Source organism: Antennarius striatus, chromosome 15, assembly GCF_040054535.1.
Source record: "Antennarius striatus isolate MH-2024 chromosome 15, ASM4005453v1, whole genome shotgun sequence".
In the NCBI taxonomy this organism is placed as follows: domain Eukaryota; kingdom Metazoa; phylum Chordata; class Actinopteri; order Lophiiformes; family Antennariidae; genus Antennarius; species Antennarius striatus.
The window spans coordinates 16,759,396-16,785,875 of NC_090790.1; the positions used below are offsets into that span (position 1 = coordinate 16,759,396).

At 42.3% G+C, this 26,480-nt stretch overlaps 1 protein-coding gene across 7 annotated transcripts in view; it reads left to right on the top strand.

Annotated features, from left to right (window-relative positions):
* LOC137608024 (disabled homolog 2-interacting protein-like) overlaps positions 1-26,480 on the top strand; it is a 100,796-nt gene that overhangs the window by 40,006 nt on the left and 34,310 nt on the right. For 5 of the 7 annotated variants that reach the window (XM_068333999.1, XM_068334000.1, XM_068334002.1 and 2 more), the window contains exon 3: positions 3,800-3,918. In XM_068333999.1, coding sequence (XP_068190100.1) covers positions 3,800-3,918 — 119 coding nt within the window. Of the gene's footprint in view, positions 1-3,799; positions 3,919-15,288; positions 15,747-20,854; positions 21,002-26,480 lie in introns of those variants that run through there. The other 2 variants (XM_068334004.1, XM_068334003.1) reach the window with 2 other exon arrangements.

Here is a 26,480-nt window from a genome sequence, read left to right on the forward strand (position 1 = left end):
AACGGACCCGTCTTTTTTCGAGCTGATGTAATGAGCTTGGACAGGCTTGAGATTACAATCAGGAATGCTGGACTGTTATGCAATCACACACACAAACACATTCCAATTACGCACAGACATGCGCACGACGTATGTTTTTGTTGTGATCGAGGTAACCGAGACAAACACGTTTTCCACAACCGTCACATTTCCTCTCAGAGCCTTCGGCGGCTCAGTATAGGAGAGACCCTCACCCCTCGGAGGATGCGTGAATCAGATTTTTCCATCCCGTCCTTCTGCTAATTAGCTGTCACCCGTAGCAATGTGAAGTAATTGGAGCTCATTGGCGTAACCACGCTAACATGTGACGACGTAATTCCCCCTGTCAGGTCCCTCTGACTGTAATAGCCCTATCATGTATCTGTGTGTAAGGCCAGCGAAACCAATTGTGTTTCTGCCCAAGCAAACATTAATTAATGGAGAGATGTTCACGTCCTCTATTTAATGGTTAACTGTTCATTACAGGTATTTTTCCAGCATATTGTTATTTTACTCACGGTAAAAGAATGACATGAGATGTGTGATGTGTCACCACCAGGGCCCATTTTGGGAGATCAGGCTTTTTTTTGCATGCATTTCAGTTGTCAGGAAATGTCTGTCTTCGTTTGATATCGAACGATCGGTGCCACATGGAAATACGAACTAGAGTCGATAAGAACGTAAACCACAGGGAGGAGGAGATCTGATCATGTAGTTGACCGCCTTTTGTTTCAGCTCTCGGTTTAATTCGGTCCGATGCCGATGCTGAACGTCTTTGGAGCCTTAATGCGTCTGCGAAGTTGTCACGCGTTTGCTCTGCTTTCCTTCTCACTGCTCCCCGTGTAGTTTTGTTCTGTTGCCTTTTTCCTATCAACCCATGCTCTGCTTTCTCCACATTGTGCTCGATTGTTGCATTTAGCCTCCACCTGCAGCTCATCCCCGTCTGACACTTGCTCTTTTAAAATTTCCATGCTCACTCTTTAATTACAGTTCCTCCTTTCCCTTCCTGCTTTTTTTTTTTTTTTTTTCACCTTGCTCTCTCGATCAGCTCCTCCGAGCAGGTGCTGAAGCCGATTTTAAATGCTGATATATTTTTTGCGATGCTCCCAGAGTGTGCTTCTTTTGGGGTTTAATCTGGTGTTAATATAGGCATCAGTCATCCTTACCGACTGACTGTAAGAGAGAAAATCAGCCGTTCCCGCCTGCCGACCTTTAACTTGGAGAAAATCTCTTGTAGAGCTTTGACAGGCTGAATTAGAGAAGAGTATTTCATAATGTCACATTCCTGCGGCGGAACAAGTGGTCCTACATGATCACAGAATCAATAGTTTTGCCTGAGATCTCTGTTTTCCACTCTCTGTGTTTCTGTTGTCAATCTACTCATCATGGGAAGGAGAGAAATAAAAACAGAACTCAGCCACTAATCATTTCACCTGCGGGGACAAGTTATGGCGGTGTTTTTCTTCCACGCAGCGGTTAAAAGCGTTGCTGTGTGTTTTGAAGGAGCTGATCGCAGATGCTAAATATAATCGGAGAAAACAATATTCCTTCTCCTTCAGAGTCTGTCTCATGTTCGTCTTTGTTTCAAATGGGGCTGGCTCGTCAAACCAAATGCCCACGCTCCCACATACTGTACGTATGCATGTGGAGTGTATGATGTATTTATGCAGTGAATATCGACTTCAGGAAGTGTCACCTCCAAGTAACCCTGATCATGTAGCCACTAGCCCCTGAGCAGTCTGCTGGTGGCAGAAGTAATCCATGCCTAATTAATATCTGATCGTGACTGATGTGAAATTATTTTATAACCCCTCTTTAGCAACTGAAACTTTTTATTTGAATAAAATCTAGACAATGGTCAAAGTCGATGCATCAGAAGCATTAATGACCTCAAATGAATAGTGTATGTGCAACAGTTGAGCCTACATTACGCAACTTAGATTCCCATGACTCTTAATTCAAATGGTTATTGTTTCATTTGAAAGGATTTTTTTTTGTTCAGCCTGTACATGTTACTTGAAACCAAAAACAAAGTTCTGTGAGACAGTTGAGCTGAATTGCTAATGAGAATTGCTTGCCCTTGGGAATTTTATCGTTTTAATGAGACAGGAAGCCATTATAAGGGTTCAATATCTTCCGAAATATGATTCTTTCAAGCTGTTGTCTGTATCCATACAGCACATCTAAAATGCTTTCAGGGCTTTCTTTACTGACCCAATATAACATGGAACAAAAATGTAGTTTACTGTGTTCTTGGGCCCATGCAATCCCACTGAATGATGTACAAAACGGATGTGTTTCCTGCACAGGACTGAAGTCCAGCCAATTTGCAAATGCTCCAATATCATCAGAACAATTTGATGCCAAAATCCAAACATGGATTTCTTCCTATGATTAGGAATATTTATGTGAAAATGCCTCTGTTTGTGGGAGTTTCTGTGCAAACATTTGCAACTTCTTTCTGCCTTGCATTTCTAATTATATAGAACAAGTTATGAAACTTGTTGTGTCATGGAAATTTTCCTCAAGAGAACTTAAAGATGGGCACACTCCGTTTGAGTCTGAATGCACCTCAAACTCCCACTCGCAATAAGCGTATAGCTGTTTAGAAAGATTTGAACACAGATTTTATTTTTAGTCACATATGCCCACACCAACCGAAGTGAGACGCCGCCATGATTGCCGCACTTTGAAATATACATTAGCGAGTCTTTGTTCGCAGCCCAAAGTGCTTTTGTTAATGACGTTCATCAGGATGCTGCAGCTCCTCTGTGATCAGCTGGCATGCTGTCTGGAAGTCACTCACTAATTATGATCCTTATTCCGTCTTTGCCCGAGGCTACCTATTCACAGTAGGTGGTAATTATACAGGTGTCTTAATGGCCTGACTGGGACGGAAGGTGTTTTCAGCATGTGTTGCTTATCACCGTCTTCTGAAATGCGTGTGTACCTTAGAATGATATGAAGGTCGAGGCATCTCAGAGGATGGAAGAGTTACCGCCATCCTAAAACAGTCCATGAGTCAGTTTTTTTGTTGCATGATGGGAACTGAGCACCACGCCTGAACCTGAACCGACTTATATATTCGTTTAGTTATATACTTTCCCTGCCACATCTGCTCACTCTTAAGTTGCGTCTCATTCATGCTGTTGCCCCATCATCTCCTTTTTTCTCATTCTTCTCTTGATCCTCTCATTTTTGATTCCTCTTCACCGCATCAGAATGTACAGGGTTTGGGGGTTTTTTTGTCTCTTAATAAACTTGCCTTCCACATTTGTAGCACATCTCATTTGTTAGTATTCTCTCGTTCTTAATGCCAGCCAACAGTTGCCATGGAGATGGCAAGGTGCTTGGGGGAGTGTGACTGCAGATGTTAGAAGTGAACACGCAGGCCGAGGCAAAAGGAAAAATGAGAGAACTAATAAAGGGGTGTGTATATGTTTGCATTTTTATTATCTCCCGGGTGATTGTGTCTGTACTGTTTGGGAATCTGATAAGGCTTTGGTATTTTGTACTTCTCTATTCGGGGAATATTTTGTGTTTGACCTTGTGTTCACTTCTATCATCTGTAAACACAAACCTCACTCTGATAAGATCTTTACTCATTTATTACCCTTTAACTATTCATGACATTCTGCAGCAGAGAATTTAGGCCCTGGATTGTAATATTCAATATTAATATGTTCTGTCCCATGGCGGAGTTCAGTTCGGTGATTGACATCTATCGAGATCTTCCTCCCAAACTAGCGTTGACACGCTTTATTGATTCTTTCTCATACAGGGTTTTCTTAGTCGACGGCTAAAGGGCTCGATAAAACGCACCAAGAGTCAACCCAAACTTGACCGCAACTCCAGCTTCAGACACATCCTCCCCGGCTTCAGGAGCATCGACAACGACAGGTAGGTGTTTGTCGGTTGTGTTGGTGTTGATGTTTATCTGTACGTCAGTTCAATTCTACTGTTTCTGCTGATGGCTGGTTATTCAGGTCATTGCTGACAGGTTTGCATTGTGTTGTCGGCATACTGTGAAAAAAAACTGAATCCCGAGTCTCCAGTCTGTCACTTCAAATATTTCCAAGTCTTTTCTCGCTGTTACACATGACGCTGAATCCCCATCCCTGCATTATTGGCCACAGCATGTTGTTTTTTTTCTGTGATGCGGCAAAGGCTGGGCTTTGGCTGAAACATTATTTTATTTAGCTTTTTCTCAATGTCAGGGTTCGGAAAAATAAAGAGTACTTACCACAAAAGAACAGTTGAAGATTCAGTATTCTGACAGATTAAAAAGTTATACATCAAACAAAGAAAGCAATTTCTAGTCAGTCACGCAGAACAGCTGTCAAAGAAATGGACACAGCAGGGTTGGTTGAGTCGACTAAACACGCCATGTGTTTTTTCATATTGGCATGGAAACTACCAAGAAAATGACTTGAAATGTAGAAGACGTGTTGGGGATAAACAAAGAAATAAGACTCTCAGTGCAGACGATCTTTAAAGCGCAGTTTTGTCGAGCGGTGGTGTTGATGCAGTCCCAAACAGGGCAAGACGACACGACGTAAAACATCAAACAGAGACGTGCTGCCAACAGAGTAAAGGATCTGAGCCAACAGAGATGGAAAACCACAAAATCCATCACGTAAATCTTCAAATGACGGTTTAATGAAGTATAATCCAATAATCCAATCTGTAATGTGTGCAGTGAGAGCTAGAAGAGGCGTTTCAGGTGTTTGACCTCAACGGAGTTCTTGGCACTGTTTACAGTTGTAATTGGATAGATTTCTGTTCTGAACTGCTACTATATGGGATGAACAAATCGATTAGTCAACGATCATTACCTCACAGAATTATTGAAGACAGAAAAGACTTTTAATTTATATCATGACATATTGATTTGGACTAAATTCTGCCTTCGGTTCACATTGCTTCCCATTTGAAGATATTTTGCTTTTGGCTGTCATAATTACCCGTGATAATTTCTTCAGAAACTCTGGTACTTGGCCAAAATTTGCCCTCCTCTCATGATGTCAGTTGGGATTCCAGACCAGACTGGATTTATCTGCAGTCATACTTCCTTTTCATTTTACATATTTTTCCAGACGCATCAATTTTTTGATGCGTTTGGGAAAAAAAAACTAGGTGTCCTTAAGTGGATTTTAATTAATGGGGTGCTTTTTTTGAAGAGATGTCACCTGGCTTTGGGTTTCAAAGGTCTCGCTGTCATATTATTACATGAGACTATTTCTCTAGTGTAGTCAGACAAATAAGATCACACATCTCCTTTTCTATTATCATTATTGCTATTCTCTCAAATGCCTGCCATGGCATGCCACGAGTGTTTAGAATTAGCATGTGTGCTAAAGTTAAATAAAAAAAACCCAAGGTATTCAGTCCCGTCCCCCCCCCGCCTTTGCATAGGAAAATCTGAGAGGAAATCGTAAGTGTCTTATCTTTCCAGGTTAAAGACAGAACCACACATTGCATACTGTATCACAGCGGGTTTCCAAATGCTCGTCTTCATGTAGAGGAATATGAAGAAAGAAATGCCATCCCAGCGCTTTCACACTTCAAGGACATTAAACGTGCGAGGCGTGTCTATAGTAGCACATGCACGGTGTGTGTTTGTGTGAAAAAGAGTGAGAACAAGTGTGTGAAAAATGCGCTGTGAGATGAGGCGGTGACACTCCCCATCAGGCTGGGAGCTGCCTCCCCATGGGGTAGAAATCACTGCAGGAGAAGACAAGCTTGGGAACTGGCATAGGAGAGGAGGGAAATGATGAAGAGGAGGGACGAATACTATACCATCAAAACTCCCCAGTGAGCAGACATGCAGGCTCGAATATGAGATATGTATAGAGGAAGCATTAAGTATTCACCGTACATCTCAAACATTGCACTTACCCGTATAATGTAGTAGTTTTACGACATGGATCAAACGTTTATACGACGTTGATCCCTCAAATTTGTATATTCCCTAATTAAATTTGACAGAAACGTCTGCACATTTCTTTTTCTTGTGCGTGTGTTAGCCGTGCTGTAATTGCGAGGCTTCGTAGCCTGTGGCGGCCTCGGGAGAGCGACCTGCAGATGAGGAGCAGCTGGACTTCGAAAATGAAATATTCATCTGTGTTAATCAGGCGTAGAACACTCGGTGAACACCTCTGTATGTAGCCAAGCAGAAAGACAGCCATTTGTGAGGGCTCAAACTGACACCTTGTACATGGAAAGACATGATTCGCTTTTTCTATCATCACGATGATGGACCTTGTGCGATATGCCTCATGTTGCCCTGATGTGCTCTTCATGTTTTACTTGTGTTGAGATTATCTCGCCCTCGCTAGCCTCTGCTCCATCATCTGATCCACTCTGACCTTGTTTAGCCCCTGTAGACATACTCATGAATAACATAAGGGGTTACTCTTAAGCGACAGTGCCTGAGGTTGGGCAGCGCTGGCTTGCAGGGTGGATTTTATTCACATTTTTTCCATTAACCAAAGGGAAGATATTATTTTTGTAATAGAAATGAATTCATTACATAAAGTTGAAACCTGGCATTGCTCCTCTACAAAAGAGATTTAATAAAGGATGTAGTTTAAACATTTTGAACAAAGCTGCAAAATTAAAGTCATGGAGGTTCTCTGTAGAGGTTTTAAGCGCCAGCAGAGCAATGGGGATTATTTTGTGCCAATGAAAACAAGATTTTAAAGAATGTAGAATTTTAAATATTTTAAATGTGGACTGAAAAATGTGCATTCAGCAACTTTGTCACATTAATGCAATGGTTTTGCAGAAAGTACAGCGTGTGGACACAAGTTTTGTGTGTTTCCAAGAAACAGATGGCGTCATATTAAAAAATAAATACTGACCTGGTTTGTGTCTCTGTCATGTTCCTTCTCTCTCACTGCTTTCCTTCTTGTTGCATCATGCCAGATTTCACCGGTCAACATAGTTCAGGGTCATTTAGGTTGTGTGTCAGTCATGAACAAGATGTTCTACAGTGTGAGAATGTGTGCGTGTTTGTGTATTAGGTCTTGCCTGACCATGCTGTGCCTCTACTGGGGCTCTGTCGCACTTTAATTATTTTTCTATCTTCATGAATGTACTGTATGGTTACGCACACATGGGTTTCAGCGAATTTCTATGTTTGTCCATAAGAGTATTCAGGAAACCTGTCGTGAATGCTAGCTTTTTCTTTTCTAGAAGTACTTGTCTTTAAAGTGGTTGCATGCAAAAGACTGATTGTGATTATTTTGTCATTCTCTGCCTGTAATCTCATGCATATCTGTGTGTGTGGGTGTGTGTGTTTGGGTAGCTGCAGTTCTTTGCACAGTGGGCACAAGTGACTCATGGGTTTTTATGGAGACTGCATCTGTTAAACAGCAGGAAGGCTTTCTTGGCCATCACTCATAGTCCTTAAAATTAGCAAATGGACAAAATAGCTGGAAAAAATATGATCTTGTTATGTTTCTGTCCCCTGTCCTGATCAGCATATGGTTAAATTTTGTTTGTATTATATAAAATACGATACAGCATACTGAGAATTTTGGTAGACTTTTTTTTTTTGCACATAAATTGTGTAATGCTGCCTTTGGTTGTTTAAATTGAACAAGGTAACATGTGTCACCACTGCATTGAGTGATTCTAGCTAACAAGCTGGTGGTCTGCAAGCACAACAGGTGAGATACAAGAAGATGTCATCTGTATACAGTTTAACTTTTCACATACTTGTGTTGTTGCACCATCCAAACATTGAAATGATATGGCCACAACAACCATTTACCATCCCAGTATATGATGGTTGACCTATTCAGCTTCTCCATCATCACTCATTCTACATGCTCTTAGCATTAGCTACATCTGCAAAAACCCTGTGACACATGCAAACATTTTACAGAACTTTACATATTTTTATATCATGTCATAAAGCCGTCCCAATAGATACCATGGTAATTGTTGTAGGTTAAGGGTATAAGAGAGTGTGTGTGTGTGTGTGTGTGTGTGTGTGTGTGTGTGTGTAAGATAGAAAGAGAGAAGCAAAGTGAGGGAATAAGAGACATCCATCCGTAAATCCAATAAAGTGATGCCATTTAGAGTTATTAAATTCAGTAAACATTCCCCAGGAGCTTTGACTGTAATATCTAACCGCTTTCTATTGCTCCCTCCTTCCCACCTCCCTGACACTCACTTTTTGTTCTTCCTGCATCCCAACACATATAAACCCGTCATGTTAAATACCCCAGCCTCTGTTCCCATATTTGACCTCTCCTCACGCTCTGATACTCTTTTCTTCTGCAGCCAAGGAGAGATGCATTCGTCTCTCCTTGACTGAGTAACATTGAAGGTGCATTAAATCAGAACCAATGGTGACAAATGCTTTGCTAGTGTTGGTCACCCTTGTCTCTTCTTCTTCCTGACTTGCCCTGCATTCTCCTTTCTCTTTGCCCACACTTACTGCTTGTCTTCTTCATCATCATATCCTCACCAAACCTGTAATCTCAAATAATTTTTTTGCATGCACTTAGCACTTTAAAAAATACAATCATGCACACACACACACACACACGCACACACACACACACACACACACACATGCATTGTCTTTTCATTGATATTTATTTCTGAGTAGTCCATTGTGTTACTGGTTACTTCTGGAATCGTTAATTCACTTTTTCATTGACAGGAGCTCGTCAGATGTCGATTCGGGGAGTGTTGGTGGTGATTACTAGCCCTGCATGCACATACTGTAAACATGTGGGACTGGATGCTGCACAAAGAACTGCACTTAGTTTTAGAAATAATCAATTGCCCGGGCGCAGATTACTTACCAATCGGATGGAAAAATAACAGCAGTGCTTTCATTTTGTTTGTTGCAGCAGTATAATTAGTCGGAGGAAGAGTGCATCTTTCTCACTTTGGCGTCCTTCCCTTCGCGCCGTCTCATTTGCAATGCATCAGCATGATTTGGTGTAGATGAAAAAGAGCTCTCAGGGTAATAATGTGTTGAACAGAGCAGGTTTCACCTACCACTGTGTATGATTAAGCTGTATCCCATACAGACCAGGATGGATTCAATGAACCCATCAATAGCATCTCAAAAACTTAATACCTCTAATTTGTGATGATTACGAGGCTTCGCGGTATTATCTCTTTTTATTCGAGATTATAATGAGGGTTTTATTAATTCCGGAGCAATGTGTTGTTGTTTATGTGCTCAGACGGAGGTGGGTGTTTTGAAAAGGTTGATTCCTCCTGCTTTTATTAGCAAAGTGCTCTCCATTTGCTTAAAGGACAGAGGTGGCTATTCAGCTTTGAAGTTCCAGCAATCAGGATAATTGTGTTTGTTTGTCTGGTTCAGAGTTCTGCAAACAGAGTTTTATAGAGAGATATCCAAGGTTAAACTTTCAGGTGCACAAACTCTCCTGAATGTTATTGGTTTCTGTTTATGCCTGCATGGTTGGTTCAGGTGCAAAAAAAAAAAAACTGTTAGAAACTACTTAATGAAAATCTTCCTTTAAACACTGAGACATTTGCAACAGCAGCGTGTTCAGATTACACTATAGACAAAATATTACAAGAATCAAGTTGCAATAGTGTAAGAACTAACACATAAATAAGAATTATTATAGTACTACAATAAATTCATAAAATTATGAGAACAAAATTGTGAAGTTTCAAGGATAAAATCATACATTTCTCCTGGTCTGAATGAGGAATACCAGAGCTCTTGGTGTTGGTTGCATTACTCAGGTGAGTCCCTATAATAAACCCAATAGAACCAATAAACCTAAACGGTCCCGTCAGTAAACCGAGTAAAGATTGCTGGTACCATTTCACATGTAGAACGACACAAATGATCCAAATATTTGCATTGTGTGTGGTGTGAATGCCGCATATAGTTAATTGAAGTCAATCAGTCAAATCAAAATCAGATCAAATCATTAGCCTTCTCCTAATTTCATTATAATTCTGACTTTATTGTCATAATATAGGACTTTATTCTCTTAAAATTTCAACTTATGTCTTGTGATTTTATGGCCTTTTTGGTAGAGAACAACTTTATTCTCATAATATGTAAATCATTTAAAACATTTAAACTTCTCTGTAACCCTAATAATCTAAAATTATTTTGTCCTTCCAGTATGAATTGGATTTTTCTCACTCTGACTAAAATGTCTAATTCAGCAACCTTAAATTGGATACATCATTCCCTAGTGGCCAGGAGGTTTACTGCATTTCATATCGCTCTATTTCCACTTTTCCGTCCAGCCTAACTTTAGGATTACTTCTTGTAAAAGTAAACATATGCATCTTTTACCCCTTTAGGGACAAAATGTGTGAGATTTACATAATAACCAAATGAGTCCATTCGTGCGTGCAATGACTCGTGCTGTCGCCTATATTGCTTATCTGATCACTTTGCCATCTGTCTAGTTTTTTGTAGGATCATCCCCGGACCCATGCTAGTGGTGCTGACACCTGCCCAGCTGGTAGATTCTGGAGGTTCAGCAGCCAGCAGTCTCCTCTCTTTCATTCTCTCCTCTGGTAATGAGTTGTAATGGATAGGGCCTTGGGTGTGACAAGAATACTGACGACCCCATCAGAGCAGTGCCCACATTCTTTAAAATGCAGCTCAGTATGCATGTAACACTCATCCACTTACTCATTCCTCCCTTTAAACCTCTTGCTATCACAGGCTTTCCTGTTTTTATCATGCACAGGTGTTATAGATATTATAGTTTTTTCCCCATCTTCCAGCCTCATTTTCTGTCCCCTAACGATTACGTCTGTTTACTCTGTTAAAAATGTCATACGGGTAAAGTGAATAACAATCACCGACATGTTGATCATACATTCAGGTGCTTTCATACACCAGCGAGAATCCTCGACACATCCAACACTTGATCACCAGCGCAGCGCTGAATTTACATCAGAACAGTACCTTTTATATTTGCCGTTATGACACATAAGACTCTCCATTCTCCACTTGTCACCCGAAATCATCCATAATTTGAAAACTAAAATTAATTTTAAAAAATTGTATAGATTGACTCGACGCAAATGCAGACAAACACTGAATCCTCTAGTGGGAGAAACAGTCCAACAGGCTCTTATAGATCCACTAAATTACCATAGTGATGACTTTAGTTGCATTTTCACCACTTTCCCTCCACTAACCAACCTCTCTGCTTCATCAGGGTTCAGGGCTCCCCCTCCTTTTTTCATTTTTTGGATATGAAGGTGTGTAATCTTTGTGACAGAAGTCCACTAGGATTTTATTTGGATGTGCTCTAGTAAAAGCTCATGCATTGCATAATCCAGGCCCTTGTATTTATATGCATCAGAGATACTGAGGTAAGAATCTCATATCCAGGGAGAAGAGTTTTGAAAAAGTTTCAGTTTCACCATTTAGATCAGTGATATCAAAGTGAAATGACGTTATTGAAACTAAGTCCCGTGACCAATAATCACAATCTAATAAATGATTTTTATGCATTTAACTGAAGAAAACCCCCCCAAAAAATTTAAGTGCATTTAAGCAAATGAATAATACCGATGGACATAGTTGTTGTGTGACACATTTCAACTTGTGATTTACTTGTGATGTGAGGAGGTATGGGGAAAATGCAGATTGCTTTCTAACTTGCCGAACTTCCAGCACTTGGAAAAAGGACATTTGCTTACTTTACCATCTGTTACCATCTTTAGATGATTTGCAGAAGGCAAATCTCTTTGCAGGCTGCAGCAGTCTGATCAGCATCATCCTCACTTCTGTCGAATCAAGCCAGCAGTGATTTGGCAAGCTTGCTCTCCGTCCAGATTTCTAATTGGTTCTTCTGAGTTTGCGTGGAGTGATTTGCATCACAGGTGGCGGCAGCGAAAACTCAAGTCTGCCTCCAACACGCGTCCTCTCTCAGAGGTTGAAATGCAGCACTGACTGCACTGCCAAGCCAACGGCCTCTGTGATCTGGTGTCGCTTTCCTGCCTTGAAATGCAGTAACGTGACACAAAATTGGCATGTGTTTATGCAAATGAGTCACATTTTAGAAACTACTGGCGTCTTGACAGGGTTGGCGGTAAATGAAACAGAGGGGGGTGTCACAGTGAGGTCTAATCGCAGGAACATTTTTCACTTTTATCAACATTTTGCACATTTTATCAATAAAGTAATTAATGATGAAGCTTCACCTGATTGAAATCAATTTCAGTCAAGATATAATGTCACCAAATAACTCAATCCAAAACCCCCCCCAACCCCACGATCACAACCAATACTCTCTGCTACATGCAGAGGCTGCTACAGTGTGTGTCTGTGTGTTAAACATAACACGTTTACAGCTTTACAGCTGTGTTTTCTCTATAATATGGTCTGTACAATGGTTTTTATGGGCTTGAGACAGTAGATTGTGGTTTAAAATGATGAACGACCAAAACCACGAGGATCAATTCATTCCTTTCACAGTAGTTTCTCTATAGCGAGAAGTGAAACAAGATTTCACGCACTAATTAATCACTGTCGTGTGACATTGTCCGACAGCCCATTTTCGCATTGCATGGTGGGATTTTTAGAGGAAAGTGCTATGGATGCTTCCCCTTTGTTACATCTTTTCAAGATGCCACAAATGTAGAGAAGTGAAACGTGCTGGCAAAGTTAATCGATCACATGACTCTCCACTGGACTGCATTACCTCACCAGAACCACGTCAAGACCCCAGTTAGCTAATGCCCAAACCCAAGGTCTAAAATCAATACCTCCATGCTGTCTCATGACCTGCAACCCCTTTCACCATGTGAGACTTCAGTGGATTGCTGTTGTTTTATTTTTATAAATGATGACAGAAACCTGTGTTCTGCAGCCCTTTCGATTCAGTGTTGATGAAGCTTAAAGCAGTTGAAGCTTCACTCCTCCAGACGCTGCCTCATCAAGGTCAGACGTCATAGTATTGTCTGTCTACCTTACGACTTGTAACCACCGTTACTCACATTTATTAAGTAAAAGCATTCATAGAAAGGAAGTCAAAGGCAGGGATGAACTATGCCCCTATTGCTTGTGAAAAAAGAGAAGAGATGCCGCTATAAGGGGTATTTCAGGTCCCCCCTTGCCTGTGCACATTCCTGGAAAATTTAAAGGTTTATTGCATTTTAATTCATGCACGCTCAGTTACAAGACAATTAATGAAAAGTAGCGTATTGCTAGTGTAGTAATAGAATAGAATCCTTTGACACTGACTTGAATCTGTCGCATTCTAATTGCCTGACTGGCATTCTTCACTGATAGCCGCCGTTGCATTGCGTCGTGTACTGACGACTACAGGGAGAATTGTAAATACAGCAGCGAAGCCTGAAGTAAAGGAGAGACGAAATGGCACCAGACAGATTCCTTTTAAAGGCAGCTATACTCTTTGAGTGCTGTCATTGTTAGCTGGATTATGTCTGGGTCAGACGTTCAGCTTTCCTTTGTGCATTTACAAACCCACTCAAATAGCTCCCTGCTCTCAGATGCTACCCTTGTTATTTCTATCAGCCTCTTTTTCATGTGACACATTCAGTTTTGAGTAAGTTATCACTTTCACAGCAGTGCATGTTGCATATTTTATGTGTCAAATATTGAGTTGTATAATTATTTTGAAAAATATGTAGGATTGTCGTCGCGCCCGGAGTGTCCCCAAGCCAGCTGGGATAGGCTCCAGCTTCCCGCGTCAGCGGATGAAGCGGTTCAAGAAAATGGATGGATGGATTAGGATTATGTTGTTGACGATCGAATACAAGTTTGTCTTCACAGGTGTCAAAAAATTTAAGAAAAAATGTATGTATAATTGGAAAGACTCATCACAAGTCTATAATATTATATTTGATTTTTGGGCAAAAGTTTTGATGAATTTCTTCACATAAGAGAAGATTTACTGCAAATAACAATTGTGTGCTGAAAATAATTATAAATGTGTTTCAGTTTATTCTAGTGCACCAAATGTGAAAATTAAGAGAATCTGATGTCCGCGTTAGTGACAACCCCCCCCCCCCCTGCCTTTTAACAGGCAGAACCCTGGCAGCAGACCCTGCCTCTAGGTGAACGGAGCTCTGCCTGGACTGGTTGGATTGTGAGAAAAGAAGGAAAGAGAAAGATTCATGATAACTAAACTAATGCAAAACAAAAAGAGAACAACCTGTTCAAGAAATGCACATAGATGTTTTGTTCAGTCGCTTTTGTGATCCTGGACATCATTCTCTAGAAAGAGTTGTTGATCTATAATCCTTGACAGGTCAGGCTGTGATTGAATTAAAGTCATTGCTTTGGTTCGTACAAAGTCTTTTAAGGTTAGGCTAAATAAATGCCTTTATTTATCTGATGTTGAAGGCTGCGCTGTTTTTCATGTTGAGGAGGAAACAGGTGGCCAACAGCGAGTCGCCGACATACTTCTCTTTATTTGTCCAACAATGATCTTGTGGACGGAGCTTTTGTTTAACATGGGTGTTACCTCCAAGCCCTATATTTATACCCCTCCTACACACACATACACCCCATTGTGTGATCACCTGGTCTACATGTGCACTTGCGTCTGGGAAAATAAGGGGGTTAGGGTGATGTCATGTTTGATGACATCATTGCAGACGTGCAGGGAGTGCAGATCAGCGGCCTTGCCTCCGGTGAACCAGCTCTCCACAGCTGTCCTGTGTTATCCTTGCGTCCTGTCCAGGTCCTTTATCCCTTTTGCCGACTCTGCCAGTGTGTAAGCTCTAGAAATAGCCTCATTCTCATCCTTATCTCCTCTGCCAGTCTACCAATCCCAGCTCAAATTGAGCGTAGCAAAACTCTCCCTCCCACATTCCAGTCTGGCTACCAACACTTTGGCTGGCCTCGTCGCCCAAGTCACTGCCAAAGCTGAGCTCCGGTCTAATGTCTACTGTGGTTTTTTTTGTCTAAGCCCCAGCATGAGTCCTGGACTCTCAGATGGACAGAACCCAGTCAGGGCAGCCACCACCTCCCCCCTCCAACCCCTCCCCGTCCCCCCAGGACTGATTGCAGCAGCAGTAGCAGCAGTATTAGTGGATGACAGGGAAGGCTACTCACAGTAGAGCTGACAGGACAAAGAGCACACACACTCCCAGCCAGATAAGAGGGGGCAGGGCCAGCTGCACCACACACACACACACACATACACGTGACACCCCCCACCCACCAACATCATCGCCACCACCACAGCATAAGCAGGCTCCTCCCTGCGCAAGGAGACAGAAATGGGAGGTGCGGTCAGTCAAAAGGAAAAGGGTTTGGCAGGAGTTAAGAGTGTGGAGAGACAAGCCTCCTTTACCCGAATCGGAGTCGGACATCCTTAAAATTCATTCATACGAAGTGAAAGAAAACAAATAAATGTGTCCCGTTTCAGAGACGACCCAGGAAGTAGGGCATGTTCTGTATGGGGTGAGGAAGATAGACTAGGAGGAGAGGGGGAACAACGCATCGCCTATTCCCCACCCCTTGTCTTAAAGCAGCAGCAGCAGGAGGAGGGAAGGAAGGGGTCAGGGAGAGAGGGAGGAAGAAAACCACAAGTGAGGAAGCGAAGAGGCGAGCGGCAGTCTGAATTGGCAGCAAGGGGGGGTGAAATGGAGCTTTGAGATTGCTTCTGCCCTCATCCATCCCTGGCTCTTCTTCTACCTCCCCTCTTGTCGTTGGCTGATCCTCGGATTCCCCCCGCCTGCCATTGATTGTCCTGTGGAATTCTTAACGATGGCTGGTGAGTGTTATCCTGCTTTTTCACGTGTCAGGCGCATTCTTTTGGGAGATTTGTTTCGCCCAGGTTCATTTAAGGGGATCGTCTTTTCTTTTTCTTTTTTTCTTTTTTTGTTCTTGTGCAACGTGGGTAACCGCAGATGTAAATTCCAACTCACGCATGTAAGCTGTGCTTCATTGAGACTGTCCACTTCTTTCTTTGCGTGTCTGTCTCAGTGAGCGCACGCAACCCTACTGCATCCTGCGTACATTCAGGATACCAGGAATCATAGATCTTCCTTTAAACCTTCAGGGTGTCCACTCTTTAATATTTATCACCGGAGAGGTGATAACGCAGAGATGGGTTTTTGATTGCAAGCGGCAACTACGTCCTGAATGTAACATCATCACATAAAGCTGGTCGGTGTGACGGAGGGCAGCCAACTAACACAAATCAGATGACTTGTCCAGGGCTTGCGAGGTCAACAGCTGGATGTCGGCCAGCGCTCTTAGTCCGAACTGTGGAGAAGAGGAGAAGAGTTTTGGAGTCTCTGAGAGCAACAGCTCATTTAATTGTAGAAACATTATAATGTCTGCACATGGTGGCTTCAGTGGCTGCTTTTGGTGGTTAGTTATTATTTAATCCACAGTCCAATTACTGCACCGCACACAGTTTTCACAGCTAAAGGGGGATAAAGCAATGCTGTACAGGACACACCACTTCTATGCGTGGAATTAATCAGTGGTCACACACCAAGAATTAACTTGTTAATCTTTCCAATGAAGTTATTCCATGTTAATACATCTCATTAAAAAGGCAGATAAAAACAAACCCAGAGGCTGTAAGTGTTCCACACACCCAAAACTCCCTCGCCACAAAAGGATGGAGAGAGAGAGAGAGAGAGAGAATTGAGTTGCTGGAGAGCAGCGTTCAACCAAACATTTATTTTCCTCTGAGATGGCTTCACCGGAGGAAGCCATCTTTGGTTTAGTAAACACATAAATGATTGTTTGATGCTCTGTCGCCTTACTGCAGTATGCAGATACAGTGTGAGAGCTCAGCTGGTGGTCCTCATGATTCTAACCAGCTGTTGAATCCTCCAGAATAAAACCTGACTTTGACTCCTACACATTATGCTGCCAGTAGCCTCAGCAACAGTCTGATTTTCTGAAAATTGTCTCCAAACACGGAATGCTGTTTCTGCTTGTATGCACGAGTAAATGTTTGTGCATACATTCATACACTATATGCATGCAAACATATGTTTTCTGGTGTGTGTTTGTGAACGTTCCGGCAGTCCCATCATATGTCACAGCTTGCTAACCAAAAAGGCGAGGGATTGCAGAGCTAGAAATAAAGCTGTTAATCATTTTCACAGCCTCAGATGTACAGGTGGAGTAAAAGGGAAGGATTGATAGAGCAAACGTGAGATAAATGTGAGAAAAATTAAGCTGAAGATGTTTGAAAAAAGACAAAGGAGCAGAGGAACGGTATTTATCTACATTGGCTTGTTCAGTGGTGCTCTTAATTCCTGATCTGGGAACTTATGTAACAAGCATATCGTTAAATTAAACTGTCCTCTTCTTTAATACGGAATTGAATGTCACCTCTTCCATGATATGTCTGTGGCAGAGAAATAAAGACTGAAACCAAAAATGGAACAAATGCACATCTCTGCTTTGAGTCTTATCTTCCCGATGCTCCATCCCGTCTCGTTGCATAATTCCCTCAGCGGTCCGTATCTTGTGCAATTACTCTGTCATGGATCATCTCTGTGATGTCCATTGATTTACCGAGAGCCCGTGAAGTGGGGCAGAGGATTCGATCAGACACATTCACAAAGAGGGAGGAGCTGGTCAGCGCCGCACCCCATTCGAAGAGGGGTTAAGAGGCCACCGGCGGTACAAAGTGAAAACACGGTCTAGCACTTAAAACTGAATTACGACTGCACAAACATGGCCGTTCAAGGTAGCACAGAGGTGCTGAGGACTGTTGGCATCTTCGTTGTCTGGAAAACCTTGTAGCATCAAATTTACTGTCTGCCTTTGCAGAACAGCTGATGGGTAAATCAGCGGATAGTCTTCTTGCATCAACTAAATAATTAAAGCATGTAAAAGACATTTGGATTATCAGAAGATTTTTTCTTCTTGTTGAGCACAAATTGTAATTATTCAGTCTTCGTGTTTGCTTTTTTGTTTAAAATATCTGTATTTTTTATTTGTTTTGAGTGATAAAAACCCTTATTTCTTGTTTCACAATTTTGAGCAGGCAGTGCGTCGTTCAAATACCAGTTACATTGAAATCCACAGGATCCCAACATTAATCTGAGATTGCCGACATGTGACGCACACAAACACGCAGATGGCGTTTAAATCGGAATAATCAATCTGAAAGGGATTTAAATCGTGAAAGAGAGGATGACATAAAAAAATGTCCCCCGTTTCCATGTGCTCGCATTCAGTGTGTTTTAGCGCTTTGAAATCTGCAATGCATGTCAGGAAATTGCAGGTTGGAATGTTTTCATCAGTCGTACCATTGAGAAGGAAGGATGACTGGAGCCGGCTGTGACTGTAACATTCAGCAATAATTCTTTGCATCTCCTCACCCCCTGCCTGGGAAAGGATGAAAGAGGAGTGCATGCCCGCGATGGGGCAGCGTTGTGCTCCGTCAATAATTGAATCGCTCATAGCTCGTTCCTGCCCTGAAGGCTGTAGTGCAAAGTCAATAGGAGCGACATGAGAGAGCTCTCAAGCATCGGTCTTCCAGTTAAAGTCTCCCTTTGTCCTCACGCTCCCGTCCTTATGGTTTTTCTTTTGCATGAGCAAACATGCAGAAGAGCTGAAGCCACTGCCCCATCTGTTGTTCATCTGTCTTTGGCCATCTCTCTGTGGTTGCTTAAATAAAAAAAGAAATGGAGGACAGGGTATGGAGGGATGAGTGAAGGGATGCAGGATGGGATCTCTGATATACCCTCTACGATAGAAGGCAGTGTTTGAAAATAGTCTAATGCTTACAGGCATATTAAACAATGTTTAAATCTCTGAGGAACTGTCAGGACTCTCATATATTCTTTCTGTGTGCAGCAAAATTGCAGTTTAACTTTAAAAGTGTCTAATTTAGCTTAATGTACAATCTCAGATTCAGTGCAGTTACTTCGTCACTTACAGTATCACCCTTAATCTTTCCATCCTTCTTATTGATTTCATATTCTCCCTTCACTGAGCTGCTCATTTGACTTTCCTCTCAGTCTTCTCGCTGCCTGTCTTTCCCTGCCCTCGAAGTACACCTACTAGTAGAACACGTCTCACCCTCTTTCCATTCGCCACCCACCTTCCCCCGTGATGCAGACTTGTGGAAGCTTGCCCGGAACGCACTGCATCTACCGATTATTTTGTTTTTCTGAGATTCCCCACCCTCCCTCTCTTTACCTCTGTGCAGGCAGGTGCTGCTTTACTAAACAGGTCAGTGGTTTGCAGGGGAATAATGTCTCGGAGGCGAGGTCTCTGCGGGATAGCTGACAGACAGACGGTTAGCCGAGAGAACCTTGTCTCTCCTACCCTCTCCCGTGACCCCATCCTGTTGCTGTCTACCGCCACACACTTGGCTCAGAACCTCGCCTGTATCCACCCACACACTCCTTGGCACAATTTGACATGGATTTTTCTCTCATAATTACAAAATGTTCAGGTTGTTTGTGTGTGTGTGTGCACCCATAGAAACCGAATGCAGATGCAAAAAAAGCTAACCATCATGAGTCACCAAAGCAGAGAAGGCTATTGTCTCCATGAGGAATGAAGATTTTTAGAAACTTCTGCATTCCTCTCTAGTTATAAACTTTAATAGATAGAATAGCCTTGCTCACCCCACGCTGGGAGGAATCTAAGTAGTCACTACAACCCTGTGAGGTATGATATTATCGTGACCCAGACTAGAAGAATGAGGAAATCCCCCTGAGCGTTTAGTCTCAGGGCTTTGCCTTGACTTTGTAGTTAACCTTTGCCCAACAAAACAGCGAGTCATGCAGGTCTGTTTACTCGCGATAAGACCTAGCTATTCTAATCCTTCGTATTGTGAAGAACAAGTATATTAAACCGGCTTTGGTTTCATTTCCCAAATGATGCTTGAATTATTTCATACCTAGAGATCCGGTCTACCTGTAATGGTATCCAAAGACAGTTTCCCTTGTGTAGTAAGTACACAAAGAATTCCATTGTCGAGGCAGCAGCTGCGACTGTAGGGCTCTTGTGCTACTGTAAACGCTCCCGTGGAGGTTCACGCAAGTCTTTTCACATAAGTTCACAGATTTGATTTTGGGAGAACTGGACTGGTTTCCATGGAGTTGACTCACAGGAGATGGCGAGCATTTTTGTGGCTTTGGCTTTATTTGGAACTCTAGCGTCACTTCCTTCAGCGCATGTGTTAGCTGCAACATCGGCCTCCTCCCAGTGGGTCGCCAACCACGTATAAAGTAAGCATACGATAAAAAGACTGGAGATTTCTCTGTCTCATTTTCTCCTTCACCCTTTTGCTCCTTCCTTTACTTTTTCATGCTTTCCCTTCCTTTCCCCCCCTCTTTTCCTGGAGTCCCCTTTAGTAGTCCGAGGGCCCAACGTTTTCCCACACAGAGTTGTGCTGAAGCGTGGGCCATTGTTTCCTGCTACAGGGAAATGTGGAGGGAGGGAGGAGGCAAGCTGACTTCCTGGCTGCCAGCTCGAGGTATATGTCAGTGTGAGAAAAAGCATGGGAGACAGATGTGATGATGACAGAGGTACCACGTATCCCAGGGACAAACCTAGGAGAGAAATATTTTGCTTTCCGTCTCAGACAACGGTTTCATATGTTTTCCTCTATGAAAACTAGAGATTAAGAGACTGTCCTGAGATTACATTTTGAAAGTCACTATGCAAATACCATTGCCAAATTATAAGATAGATATGGAATTATGTAGCTAACCTAACAGGAGATCTAAAAATAAGCTGCCAAAAGGTACAAAAAGTTGCTCTAAATGACCGATGGGCCGGCTTCTCCTGAATAGGAGCACTGTCTTTTTAAATGGGATATGGAGAGGGGTGTGTTAGTAGCAGCAGACATCCTTTGGGAGCGGTTTGGTGTAACTCAGAGGGCAGAGGCACCAGCCACGTTCCCAGAGACTCAAAAATAGTCAGGAAAACACTGAAACCGGCCGCCAGTGAGGAATGCGACCCAAATTGAAGTTGTGCATTTTGTGGATCCAGTTGGGAGTGACTCTGCTGGACGATGTTTCACATATTCAGTCGATCGTAAGTGTTTGTTTTAATACTTGATTCTTCGGGGTGCTCTTTGTAGTTGATGGTTACAGCACAGCTGCAGGCTGTGGGTTTTGGAAACCTCTGTCTTTGCATCCACCCACTGTTCACACACAGTGGTTTTTTTTTTATGACTATTTTTTGCTACTTGAATGCTTTAAGGTTTATTTTGTATCAATTATAAAAGAAAGGAAAAGACAGGACAGATGATTCAAAAGGAGGAAACTAACTGTACAACGGAAAAGCTCAAGAGGAAGGTTGCAGGAGACAAACAAGGACACGTTTGGACCTGAACGTGAAAACTATTTGGTGCCTGAGGCAAATAATAACTTTAAAGAGGAAGTAACAACACTTTCCAATTTATAGCCAATTATGTACTAAAGTTAGTACAACCTGTCTGTCATCTGGTATTAATAAAAATACAATGAAAGCTGAAACAAAGTGGAAAAGGTATCTTTTCCAAAGATCGGATACTGGATTTTTTTATTTTTTTTTGCCGTGTTGTGTGGGATGAAAGTCTCTGCCTCTTTCTTCTCTCCATGAACTTGAACGCTTGCCGGTTTCTTTGTCCAATGCCACAGGGATGTTTGAATATTCAGGTCAAGAAGTGAACAACACACTTCCACCGTCTCTCCTGCTTCTTAGCAAATGGTCTTATCACTTCCCCAAGCACTTTGCCATTATGTAAGGGTTCAAGAGCTTTCTTCTGACTAATTTATAATTTCCTTCATTTGTGCCAAAAAATAGAACAGCGATTCTGCGGGGGGGGGGGGGTTTCCATGCAGTTTGGCCTTTCTTAGATTTACACTACAAGTATCCTGTATGTCTACACACAGAAGTGTTTTTTCACACGCCATTTTCACAACCTTTGCGTGCTTCAAGTCTCAGAGTCACACCCCCTGACATGTGTCTTTACAGCTGATAGTCTATAATTGTGTCTAGTGGTTTATCACACTAATATTCATACACATAAACTACTCATCAGTAAGTGAACGTATTCATAAGTATTGTGTAATCACTAATTAACCTCCAACGTATAACTAATAATAGGCATCTCATTGTGAAAATGAATCTCATCCGGAATAATCTTTTCACCTAAGTTTTCTCATAATGTTAGATGACAGTCTGTCAAATCCTTGGTCACATTGCTTGCTCCTCAGGGTTGAACACTAAGGATTGCTGGATGGCTTGAAGTCAGATAAGTCATTTAATTGGGCAGACGATGGTCCAATTAAATGATTTCACTACCAGACGTCTTACTGTGGCCATAGCTATATAATCTTTGCCTCCGTCTTCTACCGGTGCCCCACATTTCTCTCTAATGCTGCCTTTTAGCACAGAATTAATGACTGAATTATGAGAAAAATGCTGGTCACAGGTTCCTTCGGTTAGGAAGAGGGAACTGAAAAGATGTTTCTTGTGTTGCGAGTGCTGTTTTCTTAGTTAGAATAATCAATTAGCCCCAACCCGTCAAGGTTATTTACTGACTGTTCTGAAGTGGAATGAGTGAGTTCAGTAGCATCACAAGAAGCAACAATCATCCAGCACACATTTCATCATGAGTCACCTAGGGATGATTCATTTCCCTATGGCTTGGATGAATGCTGGGATATACTATAGCACCAGTTATGTTAAAATAAAACGGAAGGTGAGAACAACAGAGAATTATTCAGCTGCCAGTTCTCAGTTTCATCTCGTGTTTTATGAAATACATTCAACAAAAATACAGTAATAAAGAATGGGATGCTTCAACTAGATCCAAACTTGCAAGCACAAACCAATATATGTGTGAATATATAATATACAGTACATTCAACAGAATAAGACCGGAGGCTAAACAGTGACCTGGTTACATCACTGTCCTCGATGTCCTCCTCTTCATCCGTGTCATGGATGTGTTAAGAGCTGCAGTTAAGAGTGTGTGTTTGTTTGACGTGCACTTCATCTGAATTCATGTAAAATCCAGCAATTTCACCCATCCTACAGAGGGTTGAGCAGAGGTATAAAAATCTGAATCTGTGCTTGTAGAGCCGGCATGAATAAATTAGATGATAATGTTATATTTCTCCAATTCAATACTTTGTTGTTGCCAATGTCACTCCTTCTTTTTATTTATTTTCTAGCTGTCTGGCCCGCTGCTGTTTCCCAGTGGTGGGGACAACCTACGGCTATATTTCAGAGAAAACAATTGCACTCCTAAATCATAAGAAAGTGAAATACACATTAAGTTTCATCGTGATTCAGATCCACTGTAGAAATTTATTCAGTTTTTATGTCCATGCTACACTCTTCTATCAAGTTTAGAGGAGTCATTGGACCAAAACATTGGACCAAATCATAGTTTTCTTCAACGACATGTACATTTCTATGGAAGTCCACTGTTCGACCCATCCATCCACAGAGATAGCCTATGTCTGTTTTTTCGAACGTAAGTCTAGAAGTAATCAACTTTTCCTACATGATTTGACCTGTCCTCAACTTTTAAATTATAATTCATTGTTTAATTCAAACAAAAATATTAATAACTATAATGCACAAATGCTGGTCCAGTGAAAGTATGAAATAAATATGGAGTCCGTTTATCTACTGGCCAAACGCTTCGAGATAAATTATAGTCAGCATAAATCGACTAATCAAGTCCTTGGCATTTTACTTTATCCTAATTAATCTAGAGAAGTGCATCACTTAGATTAATGTAGTTGATTTAATAACTATATTTGCTCCCTCTGCATATATATATGTGACATTTCAGTGTAATAAGAATTAATCCATCATCTGTCACGTCACGGGTACCAGGTGTGTTAATGTATACTGGTGACACTTCATTCCTTAAGGCTGCATGGTAAACAGTGTGTGTAAACAGTGCACTCTAATGCAATATTCAATAATGATATTTTTTCATTACAAGTGCCTGGAAGTGCATTATTCAAATAAATACTGTAAGGGGTTGTTCCCAGGAGGCCACCAGTCATTACTATGACATTTGTCCTTTGCTCTTTGACCTATGCAGGTACTTAAGGAGTAACTCATTAGTGTGACATTTGACCTTATTATAAATTAGCCTTACAATGGCGGTTCTATTTTCTCCTCCCCCTCACCTCTAATTACTGTGAATAGAGTGACGAGCATACGCCCACGCACAAATGTTCATTTAGCCCTAACAAAGTCCATTAGACCGATGAAGCTACATGTTGTGTTCTGATGAACCCTTGAGTCTTGGTCCTGAAAGGTCACCTGGGAATAAGATGAGCAAGTGGGATTCCACATGAGTCACATCTTGGAGAAAATAAGACTCTCATGAAAATACCACGCATGCTTAAGAAATTTTGAGCGATCTTCACCGATCATTGCAGGTAAATTGGCCTGCTGTGTTTTGCAGCTGCTTGTCTGATGGGCTGTGTCCAGCGGTTGTGTTTTGCGCCCAGCTGTTCAGTTCTCTTGTTCAACACATGCCCTTTAGAACCAAACCCCATTCGACCTGCTCCGGAGCAGCTCTTCACTTCTCTGTATTGGTCTCCTGCAGTGAGTGTCTTAGCAGATGTTACACCGAATTACCTCCCAGCCTAGTGGGGAGGCTATGCTTTTACCGTAATCAAGCTGTGCGTGCGTGCATGAGAGTGTGTGTGTGCGTGCGTGCATGGTTGTGTGTGTGCTATCAGACAAGCCTTGCTCTGTGGCTGCATCAGCTCTCCAAAACAATTGTTCTCCTGCCACTTTATCTTAGCAGCCAAACTTTCTCACAATGTCGTGTCTGCCATTGCTCGGAGTCAGGCATCCCTACAGAATTCTAAAAATGGGTCTGGAGCTGATTATTTAGGAGATACTAACCAGTGTGTAGGGGCTGACATGAGGGTCTGTACCTCCCAATCTGAGGCCACGGTTGTTGAGATATTGCTGCCTCAAGAGAAGGACTTGAAGAATCTTGGGTCTTGTTCACAATTAGTGGGAAATTGGAGCGTGAGGTGGACAGTATCACCAGTAATACAAGTGTTATTGTGGAATCAGAAGGAAAAGCTCACGATTCAGTCATTCCACCCCTCAACTACACTCTCAGCGTCTGGGCAGTGACAAAAAGAAGCGATGCAAGGATCCGAAATAAGCTGCATCTGTCAGGAGTTTGGACATCGAAGGGGAACATGGCGACGGCCCACTGCATTTCGATTCCTCCCTGGGACCTACTTTGTAGTTTTCCAGGCATGACTAAATGGGGAGAGACCCCAGAATGGACCAAGAAGCAGACTGAGATATCCTACTAAATATCTGGCATGGGGATGTCCCTTCTCAGGACGAGCTGTAAAATGTTCTTAGAAAAATGTGGACATTTTGAATACCCCGCTCAGCCTGCTGCTGCTACAACCCATCCTGGGACAAATGGAAGGAATGAATGGAGGGATGGATGCTAAAGCTAATTCACTATGTCCACACGTGTTTGTGTGTTCATTGGGACTGGGGTGCGCCTGTTCTCACGTGTCTCATCCTTGTCTTTAAAGGCTTACATTCTTGGTGTGGAGCACTTCCTTCTGTACTGTTAGATAACATGAGGACCCATTTATAGCTCTAACTGGTTTTGCCTCACAAAAGTCATCAGACCATAGTTGCAGTCTTTATTTCCTCATTTTGTGCAGCGATGCCCGTGGCTGTATCTCTCTCTTCCTGCGTCCCAGTGTCGTCTCTCTTTTGTCTTGCGTGTGCATTAGACCTCTGGCGGTGTAAGAGCCTAAAGTGCCGACGCCGTCAACCAGCAAAGGTGCTGCAAAGCACTAATGCACTGGATATGTACCAAGACAGACTTTACTCTGCCCACTTGTCTGTAACCCATCTGTTCTAATGTACATTTTTGTGTTCTCCCTTTAGCTGTCATTGTTATCTCTTCCACAGCCGTCTATAACACAGCCGATCTGGACTCAAAGAAGCCGCGGATGGTTGAGCAGAAAGGACGTTCTTGATTGAAAGTGTCAGTCTAAATGTGTGAGCGTTTTCCTCCGAGGCTTATTGGCAGAAGGGAGTTATAGTGGGCCTGTCACATGAGCTGATGCATCTCCAGCTCGCTTCTTTCACTCACAACCTGTGCCTCCATCTTCGTCTCCAGAGATTCTCACGCTGCAGCTTGACGGCGAATGAGCTTCTGTTCTGTTGACTGGATCTTCTTGCTGCCCTGATTGGTGTTTGGGCTCAAAGGCCTGTAGCCGCATGTCAGCGGTTCAGCGCTCACATCCACTGTTCTGCACCAGCAGTATCTGACAGCATCCCCACCCCACTCCACCCCTGTATGTCTTTCTCTTCCCTTTTCATTGCTCTGCATTCTGTTTCTGGTTGAGGTCCAGACGTTCGTGTTTTTGCTTGTATTCTCTTGTTACCCATTGCCCAACTGTTCGTGCCAATACAGATGACAGGTGACAGATGGCAGGTTGATGGAATGGTGCGTCTTCACAAGTTTGCTCAAAACAAAAATCCAGTTGTATTTCTGAAAAAA